The sequence below is a fragment of the Leopardus geoffroyi genome, chromosome D1 (assembly GCF_018350155.1).
Source record: "Leopardus geoffroyi isolate Oge1 chromosome D1, O.geoffroyi_Oge1_pat1.0, whole genome shotgun sequence".
In the NCBI taxonomy this organism is placed as follows: Eukaryota; Metazoa; Chordata; class Mammalia; order Carnivora; family Felidae; genus Leopardus; species Leopardus geoffroyi.
This window is the reverse complement of record NC_059329.1, coordinates 101,111,830-101,128,387: the sequence shown is the minus strand read 5'-3', so window position 1 is coordinate 101,128,387 and position 16,558 is coordinate 101,111,830. Positions and strand designations below refer to the sequence as shown.

Below are 16,558 nucleotides of genomic sequence, written 5' to 3'. Positions count from 1 at the left end.
GATTCTGAGGAAGAGGAGAAGAGAAGGGGGTGCGGGCAGCACGGACGTGGGGGGGGGGCGCCGCTGGCCAGGGGGTGGGAAGGAAAGCCGCAGGGAGCTGAGGAAGGAGGAGAGAGGAACAAAGGATGGAATAATTAATTCTGATCAGCCGAGAAAACATTTAATTCCAATAAAGCATCCGACCCATGAAAGAAAAACAAGAACTAACAAGAATCTTTCGCAGCGGTTCCAACAACTTTCTGGTGCCGTCTCGGCCAGCCCAACAGAAAGGGTTATGGCTAGGACGGCGGTAATTACAAGGGCCCAGGGGTGACAATACATTTAGACTGACAAAGAAGCACTCGCGTACTCGCCCGTCCGCGTCCCTCGCGGGAACTTAGGTGCCTCTCAGCATGGGCGGGCAGGTATAAACCCCCTGCTTGGATCAAAAAATTTTGACCGCCTTAAGCCGTATGAGGATCACCGCGGAAATCAGGTTAGAGCCCACTCGAATCCCGTAGCTTATGCTGTGGGACTACACATAGGGTAAGTCAGGCGCTTGCCCCTGACTCCCAACAATCATTCCAGTTGATTTAACAGACAGACACACAGACACACATCACATCAAAATACGGGTAACAATTGGCATGCCTAGATGGTTTTTTTTCTTTTTAGACGCCTAGAGATATTTCTTAGCACTCTGGAAGTTCATAGAGAAAATGAAAGTATTTAGTTCGCAGGCGCGTTGGGCGTAAGCAGCCCACAGAAAAGAATCCTGATGGGCCAAAAAGGCCCCCCGATGGACCAAGAAGGTCCCCTGATGGACCAAGAAGGTCCCCAGATGGGCCAAGAAGGCCCCCAGATGTCAGTGGACGTCTCCAACTGACCCCGGCCGGATGCCTTATAGCGCGTCCGCCAGGGTCACACCAGCTTCCAGACAGAACCGGTTCTCGAGAGAAGAAACACAGAACAGAGAGAAAAGGAAGAACGTTAGAGCCGGCTTACTTACCGATCGGAATCAGATACGACCCATTGACCAGAAGTCTGGTGGGCTCGGGGGAGATCTCGGTGGGACCTCCAAATGTAATGCCTGAAGTTCCAAAACCTCCCACAAAAGACCACCAGAGTCGTAAGTCAAAGCCAAGCGGCAAGGGTCGTTTATTGCAGGTTCGAACCTGGTCCTCTGCGCACTCGTCACCGGTGATGCAAGAGGCCTCGATCAGGGTTGGTACAGCGTTTTTATAGACAGAGACAAATAGCACAGGTGAGGTTTCAAATTATGAGGGGCCTGATTAGTTGATTTTAAAGTAAGGGCATTTGTTGTTCTCTGATTGGGCGTCCTTTGTCTGTCCTTTGGCGGGAAGGCTTTGTCCGTTACTTGTGGCGGGAGGAAAAAAAAAAGGGGGAAGGGGGTAGGTGAGGAATGTGCTAAGCAAGCAGGTTTACAGAAGCGAGAAATGCCGGTTAGTTTATGTACAATCACTCATTCCATTACATATCAGACTACGTTTAGGAAGGTTTACAACCCATTCTACTACACAGTGGGTTACATTCAGGAAAGGTCTCAAAAGGCTCGTAGCAAACAGCAAGCAAAACAGACTTCTCAGCAATTGTATTTCTTATCAAAGATCCATAATAAGCAGAAAAGAGAACCTAGCTTTAAACTAAGGTAGGGCTGTTATTTGGATTGTTCCTTTCAAGGTCATATTCTGAGCTTCTGGATGGACTTGGATATTTGGGGGGACACTATTCAACCCACAATACTATGTTTTTTCACCTGTTGCTCATAGTTCTTTTACAACACATTGAAGTGACCAGAAATCAATGATCAAATAACTGGTTTATTACAACAGTAGATTTCAAAATGTGGTGAATTGACTAAATACTTTGAACTGTCACCTCTACTAGAAGCATTGAGTAATTCTCCATATGATAAATCAAATCTCTTTTGAAAATACACACCTTTGACAAAATTGCATTGAGTGATTTATTAATTTCCTGACACTCTCCTTCACATCTTTGTTTCTGAGGCTATAGATTAGAGGGTTCAGCATGGGGATCACCACGGTATAAAATAAAGAACCTACTTTGATTATGAGCCATGAGTTTTTGGAGTTGGGTACACAGTAAAGGAACAGGACGGTCCCATGGAAGATGGTGATGGCAGTTAGGTGGGAGGCACAAGTGGAGAAGGCTTTTTGGCGCCCACCAGCAGAAGGCATTTTTATGACAGTGACAAAAATAAAAATGTAAGTAGTGAGGATGATTACCAGGCTGCTCACCTCATTGAACATGGCGATGGCAAAACAAAGCATTTGGCTGATGTAGGTGTCAGAGCAGGACACAGAGACAATGACAGAGTGCTCGCAGACAAAATTATTTATGATGTTAGAGCCACAGAAGGACAATGTCAGGAGAAAATAGGTGAGTGTCAGGGAAGAGACTATACCCCATGTGTAGGGCCCGGCCACTAACGATGCACACAGCTTTTGGGACATGACAGCTTTGTAGAGTAGAGGGTTACAAACTGCCACAAAGCGGTCATAGGCCATCACTGCCAACATGAACGTTTCTGACACTGCAAATATACAAGCCAAGAGGAATTGCACTATGCAGCCTATGAAAGAGATGGTTCTGTCTTCCACAACCAAGTTCTCCAACAGTTTGGGGGTAACTGTAGTGGAGTAACAGAAGTCGACAAAGGACAAGTGGCTCAGGAAAAAGTACATGGGGGTGTGGAGTTGGGGACTGACCCTGATGATCATGATCATGCCCAGGTTCCCCACCACAGTGACGGTGTAGACAGTCAGGAATAGCAGGAACAAGGGAATCTGCAGATCCGGATATTCTGAGAAGCCCAAGAGGGTGAATGTGGCTCCAGTACTGTGGTTTCCTTCCAGGAGCAACATGCTTGTGGTTGGAGAAGAATCTGAAATAATACTAAAAACAGTAGCAATGATCATCGTGATCACGCATTTCTACTGCACTTACCACGTGGCAGGCATTGTGCTAAAACCTTCAAATGCATTGATTGAAATCTTCAAATAGCACTGTGAATAGTAAAACAAGGAGCTTCATATTTTACTTAAGGATGGGGAGGCATATATAAGTTAAGGAACTCGTATGAGGTCACACAGCTTACTAGTGATGAGCTCGGTTTTGAAATTGATCCTGAGTGGCAGAACTCCAATTAAATTTAGGGAACAGACAGAAAACTACACCACATTGTTGTAGACCACATGTATTTTTCACAGTTCCATCATTCTGAAGATCTGCCCTTTTTCAGGGGGTTAATATAACAATGCAGCTAAATGTAGCACTCAAATTTATAAAGCAAGGATCAGATGTAAAACATTAGAGGCAATAACACTTCGATAGTTATGATGTTCAACCCCAGGCTCAGGGAAGGCAGCATTTATAAGGCACCGCAAGAATTTCCGTGTTTTGAAAAAAATATGTGGATGTGAACAGAACATAGCCCTGCATATCTTCAAGCTTTCCAATGATTCTATCCAAATGCTTTCCACTGATTCTATCCAAATGCTACAAAAATTACTTCAGTGTTCCAAAAACAATGTAGCAACCGGGTAAAATAATAAAGTCCCACTTGTGACATGTTTTCCCCCGACTTCTGTGTTTTGTTTCCTACCTATTTTCTCACTTAGTGTCACTAATACTCTCCTTTTTTTTAAGTTTATTATTTATTTATTTATTTATTTATTTATTTATTTATTTATTTTTTACTTTGAGAGAGAGCATGAGGGGAGGGGCAGAGGAAAAGGGAGAGAGAGAATCCCAAGCAGGTTTTGCACCGTCAGCGTAGAGCCCAACATGGGACTAGGTCTCACCAATAGTGAGATCATGACCTGAGCTGAAGTCAAGAGCTGGACGCTTAACCGACTGAGCCACCCAGGTGTCCCCTGCTGCTTTCAACATACTGATCTAGATTCCTTAATTATTATCTTTTTGACTTTCTATTATTTTTAATCTGATAACTTTACTAGGCATGTATAATATTAAATACTCATAGAATATCTAAATTAAAGAATAACTTACGACGTGTTTTGCTCAAGTTTCTCAAGCTAGACGTTACAGCAATAAGCAGTAATGGTTACATTATGACCCGGAAAATTTCTGGTGGGGCCATTGGTTTTGATTAAAGTTATATATATGATTATCTTGTTTTGAGTCATGCCATCTTTGTTTACTTGTACCTGTTATTTTGAGAAAGCAGAAGCATCTTGTGTTCACAAGCAGTCCTTAGCCACAGAAGTATCTTTAACCATTTAACAATAATTTTTTGTTTTTTTTTTTTTGAAACAATAAGTTAGCCAGTAACAGGCACATGTCTAAAATATTCAGGTTAATTAAAATCTATTAGCATGAATCTCATAAACAAAGACATCATTTTAGTTTTGTCTGACCACGTCAAGGTAGAAAGAAACTATTATTTCCCTCACAGCTAAATGCTGGTTTTTGATATTCAACAACATGTACTTTCTATGTGCAGAGAAGGAATGGGTGGGAAAGGGACAAAGAGCTAATGACAGTCCGGCATAATGAAAGAAGACCGTGCTTGGGAACCTAGATTTAAATTCAGTTTCAGGCTTTGTCACTTACTCTGTGATCTTTGATGAATTAAATTTTCTGAACCTCAGTTTTGTCAGCAATAATGACATGATGATACATGTTGCATGCGTGTATCAACATTATTTTAGCGAATGATGTTAACGTACTTAGCACTGAGTCTGAAAATTGTGGAATCCAGTAGGTGTGGGCTTCCACACCCTCACTGTTTAAAAAAAAAAATTCTTAGTGCTAGCACTAATTAATATTATTTTAAAGCCCTTGTATTATTTTTTTTTAAATCTAAGAAATAGGTCAAGGGCCAAAGTGGGCAGCCACAGATAGGTGGGTACATCTGGGATGCCACAGGGAAGCCCAGGTCTCTTTCCTGAATCTCCACTTGACCCTGATCATCAGAATTTTCCAGTTACTGTCTTTCAATAAATTCTCTGTGTTTTCCCCTCTGCTTTCTCATTATTATCTGATCCTTTCTTGTCCTCTCTTTGTAATATCAGGTTGGCACCCATGGAGACTTGGCAAACTGCAATCATTACCCAGCTGGATTATAGTAGCTTAAACACAGCTAGCTTCCCTGGAGTGCTTCTAGCTTGCACTGGAAGAACATCAAATTCTTCTTCCCTTGATTACTGTGGCTGTTAAGACAGCCTTTAGCTCTGACAACTTGGATTTCTTCCTATCGACTAATTTATCAAATCAAAATTTCTATGCTCAATTCCACCTAAGGCCTGACCCGAGCCATTTCCCAACATCTAACCTCCTTTAATGCCAATATCCATGGCTGATCATCAACACGTGCTCATTTGTTCTATGGTTTATGTGATTTTTCTTTCCTTTGACCTGAAATATTCTCTTTTTCTCCGGTGTGTTGATGCAGCACTTGCATTCAATGAAAACTACTATCACAAAGAAACCTTCCCTTTTCACTCCAGCAGTATTTTCTACATTCTTGCTGTACTTATGGGCATTATTCTCAGGAAATCAAAATGTCATGATTTGTTGCGTTCACTACGACTTTATACATGTTATTCTTATCTCCTATCTATAGGACTTTGAGATGTCGAGGACAGTCTCAGTTTTTACAATATTCTTTTGAAATTTTCAGTGTGATTCTACTATGCTAGGAGCATGATAGCTCATCTCGAAGTAAAAATTGGGATGATACCCTAGCGAAGGGGGAAGAAATCACAGCTCATCAGCGGGAGCTATTAGAAAGACCGACTTCAGGGGCGCCTGGGTGGTGCAGTCGGTTAAGCGTCCAACTTCAGCCAGGTCACGATCTCGCAGTCCGAGAGTTCGAGCCCTGTGTCAGGCTCTGGGCTGATGGCTCAGAGCCTGGAGCCTGTTTCTGATTCTGTGTCTCCCTCTCTCTCTGCCCCTCCCCCGTTCATGCTCTGTCTCTCTCTGTCCCAAAAATAAATAAACGTTGAAAAAAAAAAATTAAAGAAAGACCGACTTCAGAGACATTATGTCATTTAGACCAGCAAAGAGTATTCCCTGTCTCAAAGGCTGCAGGTCCCCCATATAAATGAAAGATTACACAAAATAGATCAGCCAGCCTGATACCAACTCACCTGAAGATCCTATGCTATTATTAACAGTCTCCGAGGAAGTTCCAACTCACAATTCAAACATTAGTAAACATATTAAGCGGTTGGTAAATATTGCAGGAGTAGAGAATAAATTTTAATTAGTGTGACGGGATTATATTTCTTAGTATCCAGAGAACCTCAGAGAAAGGGGAGAGAGAAAGAGAGAGAGAATCTGACTCCTAGGACCGAAATGTAGGGTTTATGTATGCCTCCATGACCTCGGAGATTTAGACCCTGGAGAATTAGTACTCAACTTTTATTTTTACATCACAAACTCAGAAATGAGATTGCGTGCTAGCTTGTGTGGCGTTTTACAAGAAAGCAATTTCTTCTAAATCACTGGAGACAATGTTTCACCAAGTCTACAGCGTGAATTTCTTTTAAAAATGTAATTATAGAAAATATACAAACTGACTTGGAAAATATGGTAACTACAGTAAACAAAGGTAAGGATAAATCAGCTAATATGCAACCATTCAGAGATAACTGCTATTAACATTCACTGTATGATTTTTCTCTTTTTCTCTGCAAAATATATTTGTTGTGAGATGTATAAACAACAGAACTTGGATTCTGGATTTTTCATTTAACATAAAATAATCATTTTTGTCCTTGGAAATATTGATTTGCTTCATTGAAATAAATGTGTGTGTGTGTGTGTGTGTGTGTGTGTGTGTGTGTTTCAAATATGGGCAATCTATTCTTCCAAGTTTGTACTAATACAGTTGAATATTATAATCTTTTTGTGTCCATACGTTTTTAAAAATCACTAAGTATTTTGGTTTTTTTTTAATTTTTTAAGTTTATTTATTTATTTATCTATTTATTTTGAGAGAGAAAGAGCTGGAGCAGGAGTCAGGGAGGGGCACAGAGAGAGAGGTAGAGAGGGAATCCAAGCAGTCTGCACACAGTGCAGAGCCTGAGGCAGGGCTTGATCTCATCACTGCGAGATCATGACCTGAGCCAAAATCAAGTTGGATGCTTAACCAACTGAGCCACCTACTCACCTGACAAATGTATTTTGGAAACATGTTTAACTCTCTAAAAACAATGGGTGCCAACCAATCCATTGGGTCTACTTTACCTGAATACCACCCAATTAGATCCATTCAACACTCTCCCTGGGCCTCTGACAACCTATCTCTTACCCTACTCTTGCAGGGACCCTAACACAACAGAGGCTATTTATCACAAGGAATAGAAACATCTGTGGTAAGTGACATGAATCCCAGAGATCCGCATTGTCATTCGCACACTGGGATTGGCATCAGTTCTGCCCTGCCTCTGCTCCCCACCACGACACCTCTGCACACTGGGAATGTGAATTCTTTCTGATTTCCTTTCACAATTAGAAAGGTAAATAATACATTTGCCAAATCAATGTTTGCATGTTGTGTGCCTTAAGCCATATTCATCTGCCCGAGGCCTACTATTTGGTTGAGTTTTCCATGGTCTATGGTTATTCTCCAAGGTCCATCTGGCTCCCTCTTGCTTGAAGAACTCTTCATATGACTTCTTTTAATGGCAGTGACCAGCTGTTCCTTCACATTCACATTTTTTGCTGGTTCGGGGAACAAGCTGAGGAGATTTGGCCCTTGCAGAGGGTCAATAGTGAGAAAAAAATCTAGCAGTGCTTTGTGGAGACACAGGAAATTTATTTGATAAAGTTGTCTAAAAATTTAGTGATGGGAGTGCCTGGGTGGCTCAGTTGGTTACACGTCCAACTCTTGATTTTGGCTCAAGTCATGATATCATGGTTCGTTAGATGGAGCCCCGTGTCTGGTTGGCTCTGCCGTGAACAATATGGATCCTGCTTGGGATTCTCTCTCTCTCTCCATCTCTGCCTTTCTCCCCATCTCTCTCTCAAAGTAAATAAACATTTTTAAATGTTTTAAAAAAAGAATTTACTGATAAATTGAAAAGTAAAGAAATCCTAAACTCATTATTAATTTTTCCCTACAGAGCCTTTGTTATGTTCTAGGTTTCTGTGGGAGGCTGGGTATGTGAACCAGAGAGACAGATGGAAATGTCCTAGGGAAATGTCATGGTGTTTAAGAAAAAAATATCTCACAAGAGAATTGAGACCTTGATCAAAGGCTTGACCACCTCTCCCCTCTCACAGTATTTGTCTGGCTATTTAGCTGCAGAAGAGAAAGTTAAACTCCAACACGAGAAGGACAGAACACAAACACTACACATTTTAAGATCTGAGGGAGCTACATAGGAGCTAGGTCTCTCTCAAAAGCCAGCTACGCTGAAGGAACAGGGATGGATCATGGGATGATTTTAATGGTTTCTTTCCTATTCTCGGAGAACCTCTCTTCCCCCTTTTATATCAGCAAGACTTCTGTGACTTCTATGACTTTTATGACAAATCATTCTTCTAATCTGCCTCTGTTTAGAGCCAAGAGTACTTCATTTCTTGTCCTCACCAAACATTTACTCATGGATACAGCATCTGTCTTTTCTCAGAATTCATAACAATTTGAAAACCATTCTTCCATAAACAAGCGTCACCCTTACCTCAATTCTCAAAAGGACAATTACATGACAGGACGATTATACCTCATCGGTACAGTTTTCAAAGTCTTGGTAACATAGATGCTATAAGATTACCAAAGGCACAATGCAAAAGATTTAAGTATATTAACAAATTTATATAGTAGCATATTTTATTTATTTACGTAAATTTAAGTTTCTCTATGTTAAACTGACAAAAACTTGTCATATCTTTCCTACCAACTCTTGTTTATCCTTGATAGGTTTATAGAAAGAGCTCTTCATGAAAGACAAACTACTCCTTCTAGAAAAATCACTTTTTAAAGGAAAAAAGTCAAAAAAAGTTTATAAAAGGCAAAAATATCCCTCACACACTATTTTTCCTATTCTTTTCCATTTCCTGTATTATTGTGTGTACCAGAGAGAACAATTTTTTCTTCAGTTAAAATAAATAAGTCGGATTTCGTATCTTATGGATGAATACTGAAAAAGAGAATTGTTGAGGTCCATGGGAAGTGTTCACATAACTTCAGAAGACACAGCTAAACTGTTCCCAAAGTCATTTTACGTTTTACCCCCATCCGAAATGTGTGAGCAATCTGCTTGCTCCACATTTTCACCAGTACATGATATTTCAGTTTTATTTATTTTAGCCATTCCGATGTGCAGCAGTATCTCAGTGTTAATAAGAATTTCACTGATGATTAATAATACTTAGTATCTTTTCATGTGCGTAACGATTATTCATTTATCTCGTTTTGTCAAGTATCTGCTTACGTATTTCACCTTTGACTAGATCCTTTGTCTTCTTGTCTTGAGTATAAAGAGCTTTCTTTCATATGTTCTACAAACAAATCCTTTGTCAAACATGTGCACGTGCATATGTGTGGCAAAGATGTATATATAGCAAATATTTATTCATAGTATTCATAGCCTGTGGCTTACTTCTTAACACTGTCTTTTACCACCAAGGAACGTTTACAACAGATTTTAATGTTGATGAAGTTCTTTTCATCAGTTTTTTGAGGATCCATCCTATTTGTGTCTTATCTTTAAGTGACCAGATATGCTTGGGTCCCTTTAAAGTTTCATGAGTAAAAGTCAACTTCTGCCGTTCAATACAACAAATAGCAAAAGGTTGGCTTCTGTACAAGGTACAGTGAGCTGACACACCCCGCCAAAGCCGTCCCTGGAACATGAGCCACTTGATTGTGATTCGCGGGAACCATTCTCGACCTGCACATATTTGATGAACTGGTGATTAGTTTTATTTTGGAAACATACATATGAAATCATACTACATGATAAAATAGTTTAAAATAACTTACAAACATTGCAAAAATATTACAATCCAAGAGTTTTATTTATTTATTTGTTTAAGTTTTGGTTTACATGTCTGGAGATATTTCCCTAAAAATGAATGTGTACAAAATCAATCATCATAAAATGCCCTGCCATAAGTATATTCACTGAAACATATTAATTGCAAAATGATTTGAATCATCAACTGCATGACAAGGGTTGAACAATCTCTAACATAGTAAATCAGTTTGTTTGTTTTTTTCAGGAATAAAATAATGAATCTAACAAGATTATATTGAGGGACAAAGCAATTTTTCAACAACTAATCTCAATGTGTCCTTCACATCTTTGTTTCTAAGGCTGTAGATTAAGGGGTTCCGCATGGGAATCACCACTGTGTAAAACACAGACGCCACTTTAACTCTGAGCCAAGAAGTTTTAGGATTAGGGATACAGTAGAAGAAAAGGATGGTCCCATGGAAGATGGTGATGGCTGTCAGGTGGGAGGCACAGGTGGAGAGGGTTTTCCGGCACCCACTTGCAGAAGACATCCTCATAACAGTGACAAAAATGAGGGTATAGGACGTCAGAATAACCACCAAGCTGCTCACCTCATCGAATATGGCAATAATAAAACACGCATCTGGCTGATATAGGGGTCCGAACAGGAGACAGAAACAATTACAGAGTGGTCACAGATAAAATTATTTATGATGTTAGACTCACAATAGGATAATGCAAGGAGAAAATATGTGAGTGTCAGGGAACACACTATACCCCATGAGTATGACCCAGCCACCAGCGGAGCACAGAGCTTTGGAGACATAATAGCAAGATAGAGCAAGGGGTGACAGACCGCCACACAACGGTCATAGGCCATTGCTGCTAACATAAAAGCTTCTGTTACTCCAAATATGCAAGCAAAGCAGAACTGCATAATGCAACCGGAGAAACATACGGTTCTGTCTTCCACAATCAAGTTCTCCAACAATTTAGGTGTCACTATGGTGGAATAACAGAAATCTACAAAGGACAAGTGACTAAGGAAAAAGCACATGATCATCTGGAATTTCAGATTTATCTTGACGATTATAATCATGCCCACGTTGCCCACGGCAGTGGCCATATAGATAGACAAGAAAACCAGGAAGAGTGGAACCTGGAGGGCTGGGTATTCCAAAAAACCCGAGAGAATAAAAGGGTATGATACTTCGATTTCCTTCAGATAACATCACGATTCCTGTTGATTGAAAAGTTATTTCTAAAAGTAGACCTGAATGGAAAGGAGAAACAGAAAGAAGAAAGAGGCTTCATAGGCCTCTGTGAAGTTGACACAGAACAGTGACTCTCAATGTGTGGTCCCCAAACCAACAGCAGCCGGAGCACCTGAGAAGTTGTTAGCAATGCAAAGTCTCCAACCCCATCACCAGCTTTCTGAATCAAAAATTCTGGGATGGGGCCTGCAATTCCTTTTTTTTTTTTTTTTTTTTAATTTAAATGTTTATTTAAATTTGAGAGAGAGAGACAGAACATGAGCAGGGGAGGGGAGACAGAGAGAGCAGAGAGAGAGGGAGACACAGAATCCAAAGCAGGTTTCAGGCTTTGAGCTGTCAGCACAGAGTCCAAGGTGGGGCTCAACCTCACAAACCGCGAGATCATGACTTGAGCCAAAGTTGGACATTCAACCAACTGAGCCACCCAGGTACCCCGGGCTCACAATTCTTGATTTGACTGGGTCTCCAGGTGATTTTGCTGCCTGCTAAATTATGAGAACTACTAGGCACATAAGTAAGTATATGTATTTATTATTTATATATATTTATTATATTTTATTATAATATAATTATAAAATATAATGTATAATTATAAAACAATATATTATATATAATATTATATATATATATAATTCTATTGTTTAAAATTCGGCCCTTCTTAGTATTATTACTATTGGACTGAAATATAAACTTAGGGCACAAAAAGAAATTGTAAGAGCGAGAGAGGCAGACAAGAAGCATGGAGTACTTTGTTATGGTCCTAAGAACCATACTAAGGATCAAGATCACTTGGCATTGCAAATGGTGCCACATAACACTTAGTATTCATTGTTTTTACATATTTAACATTTTCTAAGCATTGTACAGAGTTAAATATGCACGGAATTTATGAGTTGGAATAAACCTTAAAATGTATCTAGTCTGTGCCATCTGCCTAATGCTTGAGAATCCATTACAAACTCTTACTCATGAAATAATCATCTGGCTTCCATCAAAGCCTCCACTAAGGTGCATGGCCTACAGGGGTAATTTTGTAGGCCTTTCACTGACATTTTGCTTACCATGTATTATTTTAATTCATTAATTAATTTAGATTAATTAAATTTGTTATATATTATAAAATCGTAAATATATAATTAAATTGTATATTTTTTGAGAAACAGAAGTATCTTATTTTCACCAACAATAGCTCCATACAAAATATGTCCTGTGATACAATGGAAATTACACATTTTCTTAACCAATAGAAGTAAGCCCTCTCCTACGGTGAGGCAAACTTGGGGAAGGTAAGGAAGTTAGAGCAGGAAGCCCACAAAATGAATGGTCCCAAGATTTAGACATGAGACCACGACAGAATTAGATGGGTAATCTGTTCCATTTTCTGAAGCGTCAAGCTCCAGACTCAGCAACACGGCTGCCTACCTTTCCATGTGCCACAAGCAACCCCACACATAGAGCATCCATCAGCAGCATTTTTTTTTTTCCAACAGCAAGAAGGACCAGGCAGATACACTGTAAACATCCATTGTTGTTCAGGCTATTTTAATAAATGAGTTCCCTTCATCATGTGAAACTATTTGCAAAACCCTGCTTATTAGGGAGATTGTTGCTACTACTGTTCTGGCTTTTTGGCATGCTTCTTAGGTCAATACCAAGAAGTTATTCAGAAAAAGACTTGGTAGCCCAACCCTAGCAATTTCAAAGGTTTTGGTGAAAACCAATGGGACCGGACTAGGTTTGTATCCAAACAGAGACCAGGCCTATGGAAATACAAAATCAACAAATACCCCATGATTTTCTGTGTCTTTCCCATTGCTCACTGTTGCTAGTTTCTGTCATATGAAATTTAATTCTCAAAAACATTCATGCCTCGTGAATGAAAATTAAAAGGTCTCTGACCAGAGAAAGGGGTCCACGTATAATTTTTGGAATAATCTATATGAGCTGGAGCTCCATGTTTTCTTCCTAAATTGAAAGCTACTGAAAAAGAAATGAACTGACCTGACACCAGAAGCTCTTGATTATTTTACTGAGAATTTTTTTTTTTATGATTAGTGAATCTCAGGCATTTTTCTTCTTAGTAATAAAACATTCTTTACAGTAGCAACAGGCTTGAGGTGTGAAATAAAATGGTAGTATATTTCAATAAGTATAACCAGTCAAAAGGCATTTTATTTTTTTATTTTTTTTTTTTAAATTTTTTTTTTCAACGTTTATTTATTTTTGGGACAGAGAGAGACAGAGCATGAATGGGGGAGGGGCAGAGAGAGAGGGAGACACAGAATCGGAAGCAGGCTCCAGGCTCTGAGCCATCAGCCCAGAGCCTGATGCGGGGCTCAAACTCACGGACGGCGAGATCGTGACCTGGCTGAAGTCGGACGCTTAACCGACTGCGCCACCCAGGCGCCCCAAAAGGCATTTTATTTCCAGGACCTAAGAAATCTTTGGGAATTCAAAGAAAAAACCAAAAGCTGAATCTACAATCTAAACCCTGCCAAACTCTGGGTCTTATATCTGCCTCCATAACTCTGAAGATATAGATTACACAGAATTACAATTGCAGTGTTCCTCAGTGCACCACAAATCTTACAGTCAGTTGAAACACCGTCCCTTGGGTCATCGTGGTATATGCATTTTCTCTTAAATCATTAAGGATAATTACATCACCACATCTATTCCACTAATTGCTTTTAAATTTTGAATTATTGAAGTAATATGTATTAACTGAAGAAAACGTCAACTGTTGAGTTTGAAATAAGTAAGGGGAAAAAAGAACAATTGAGAAACAGCTGTTAGGAACTCAACTGTATTTTAAATTCCACAGTAAGTTTGGAGTGGAATACTGCCCCAACGCTACCTTAAGGAAAAAGAAGGTGACCATTATCAGTGAAACAATGCGGATATCATTTACCCCTTGATATGATGTGATGAGAAAGGGTTCACCTTTCTGACACTCTTAATTCCATAATTCCAGCTTAATATGAAAAGAACCATTATGCAAACTCTTATTTGGAAGCATTCTATGGGATACCTAACCAGTATTCTGTAGGGCTGTCAAAGTCAAGAAAAAAAAAAAAGAGTAAAAAAACTGTCACAGACCAAAGTAGACTGGGGACACACAGCAACTGCATGCAGTGTGGTATCCTGGATTGGACCTCAGGAAACGAAGAAGGCATTAACGGGAAAAAATAAGGAACCTATATAAAGTTTAGATTTTAGTGATCATAACATACTAATACTTCTTTTAAAAATTTTCATTTTATTGTGGTAAGAACACTTAATGTGAGATCTACCTTCTTAAGAGGTTTTTAAGTGTGCAACACAGTATTATTGACTACAAATACAATTTTGTACCACAAATCTCTAGAACGTACTCATCTTTCTTAACTGAAACTTCATAACCACTGATTAGTAACTCCTGGTAACTCCTCTTTTTCCCTTCCCCCAGTCCCCAGCAGCTATCATTCCACTCTTTTATTCTATGAGTTTGATTATTTTCGATAACCTCATATAAGCGGAATTTATTTTTTCTGACTAGCTTATTTCACTTACATAATGTCCTCAAGGTTTATCCAGGTGGTCACATATTGTGGAATTCCCTTTATTTTTAGGGCTGAATTGTCTTCCGTTGTATATTCATACCACATTTTCTTTATCCATTTATCTGTCCATGGACATTTAGGTTGTTTCTGCATCTTGACTATTGCTAATGGTTCTGCAATAGAACACAGAAATGGTAGTAACTCTTTGAAATCTTGATTTCAATTCGTTAGGATAAATAGGATTACTGGATCACATGGTAGTTAAATTTTTAATTTCATGAAGAATCTCCGTAACTATATCCATAGCAACTGCACCATACTGCATTCCCGTCAACAGTGCATATGGGTTCCAATTTCTTCATTATCTTCACCAACACTTGTATACACACACACACACACACACACACACACACACACACAGATGTGAGGTGAGTCTTATCATTTTAATTTGTATTTCCCTGATGACTAAGTGACATCGATAATTTTTTTTCATATACTTATTGGCTATTTTCAATACCTATTTTCAATATTTATGAAAAGAAGAAACTCAAGACGTTATAATATAGACTTAGCCATTTATATTTGCAAATTACAACTATAATTTACAAAGCAGCTCTGCATATCATCTCAGTTGTTTCTTGAATAAAAATGGGATTATCATGAGATTCTAATGTCTACCTTGTCAGAGAATGTACTTTCAGAAAGATAATTGCATTCTGGATATTAATGATCTGGGAGTTATTGTAAGTACTCCAAGCATGTGTTGCTAATTAGAAATAGAAATTGGACCATTCCCCAGATCATTAACTCTCTGTAGTATTTGAAACTCCCTGTACACAATACATCGCAATGGAAAATTTCTGGAAGTCTAAGCTAATTATAAGTAACAGAATAATCAAAATCTGAAAATAGATTGAAAGGTTATAATTTCATGAAACAAGCTAAGGGTATAAAATATGAACATTGTCAGAAATGGTTGAAGTAATTATTGAAGCAGAAGTGATGTATCATATTACAATTCAAAGAAGACAATAGCAAGTCCTCTAAAATTATGGAATAAAAGAGTGGGGATGAATCTCAATGAAATTTTAGTTCATTTTTTATAGGTTCAGTATAATCTGGCTCTCAATGTGGCATACTGATATTTGTAATATAATATATTTACAACCTGAAATACATAGATCAAATATGTAAATATTGAAATGAACTAAATACAAATATATTAATATATATTTGTATCTGTATGTTATCTGTATATATGGGTATTCATATCTCTGTATATAGGCATCTATCAATTAATCTACAAAAAGAGAAAGATAGAAGCAGATACCTTGGTGATTATAAAATTGAGAGACCATGCCAACGTTTTTTTAATCGTCAATTTCTGCATTAAAGATATGTATGATAAATTACATGAAATGGTCTTCCTTTAGATAATGCATTTTCTTAATGTGATTCCAAAGATAAGTTTAAAAAAAATCTCCCACATGCTTCTGCCTGTCAACCCATTAGTTTTTCTACCTGAGGTAAACAGTGCTGTTTCTGTTTGTTTATTTGTTTGTTTTGAATCACCAAGAAACTGCAGTGCATTTATATGTTCATATGTACAGAGAAACGTATATGCACTCCTAACATAAAAGATGCTGAATTAAGACTACTGTGTGGTTCTTGCTCAGTTTTTCTATAACATTTTATTTTGGCGATGTAGGTATATATAAAAATGAGCTAACATTTTTAATGGCTACATGGTATGTTCTTTTTTAAAAAAAACACTATCGATGGATAA

At 38.6% G+C, this 16,558-nt stretch overlaps 2 protein-coding genes across 2 annotated transcripts; both read right to left on the bottom strand.

Annotated features, from left to right (window-relative positions):
• Positions 1-1,916: 1,916 nt before the first annotated feature.
• LOC123600508 (olfactory receptor 5D13-like) lies at positions 1,917-2,888 on the bottom strand. Its single transcript, XM_045482544.1, has one exon. It carries the CDS (start codon positions 2,886-2,888, stop codon positions 1,917-1,919), a length of 972 nt encoding a protein of 323 aa, XP_045338500.1.
• Positions 2,889-10,246: 7,358 nt separating this feature from the next.
• Positions 10,247-11,188, bottom strand: LOC123600507 (olfactory receptor 5D13-like). Its single transcript, XM_045482543.1, is given in 3 exon segments — positions 10,247-10,599; positions 10,602-11,155; positions 11,157-11,188. Coding segments are annotated over 3 exon segments (939 nt in total).
• Between the last annotated feature and the right edge of the window lie 5,370 nt (positions 11,189-16,558).

What these genes read in the sequence shown, in the direction of transcription:
- LOC123600508 (XM_045482544.1), bottom strand. Translation starts at nt 2,888, where the DNA reads ATGTTGCTCCTGGAAGGAAACCACAGTACTGGAGCCACATTCACCCTC.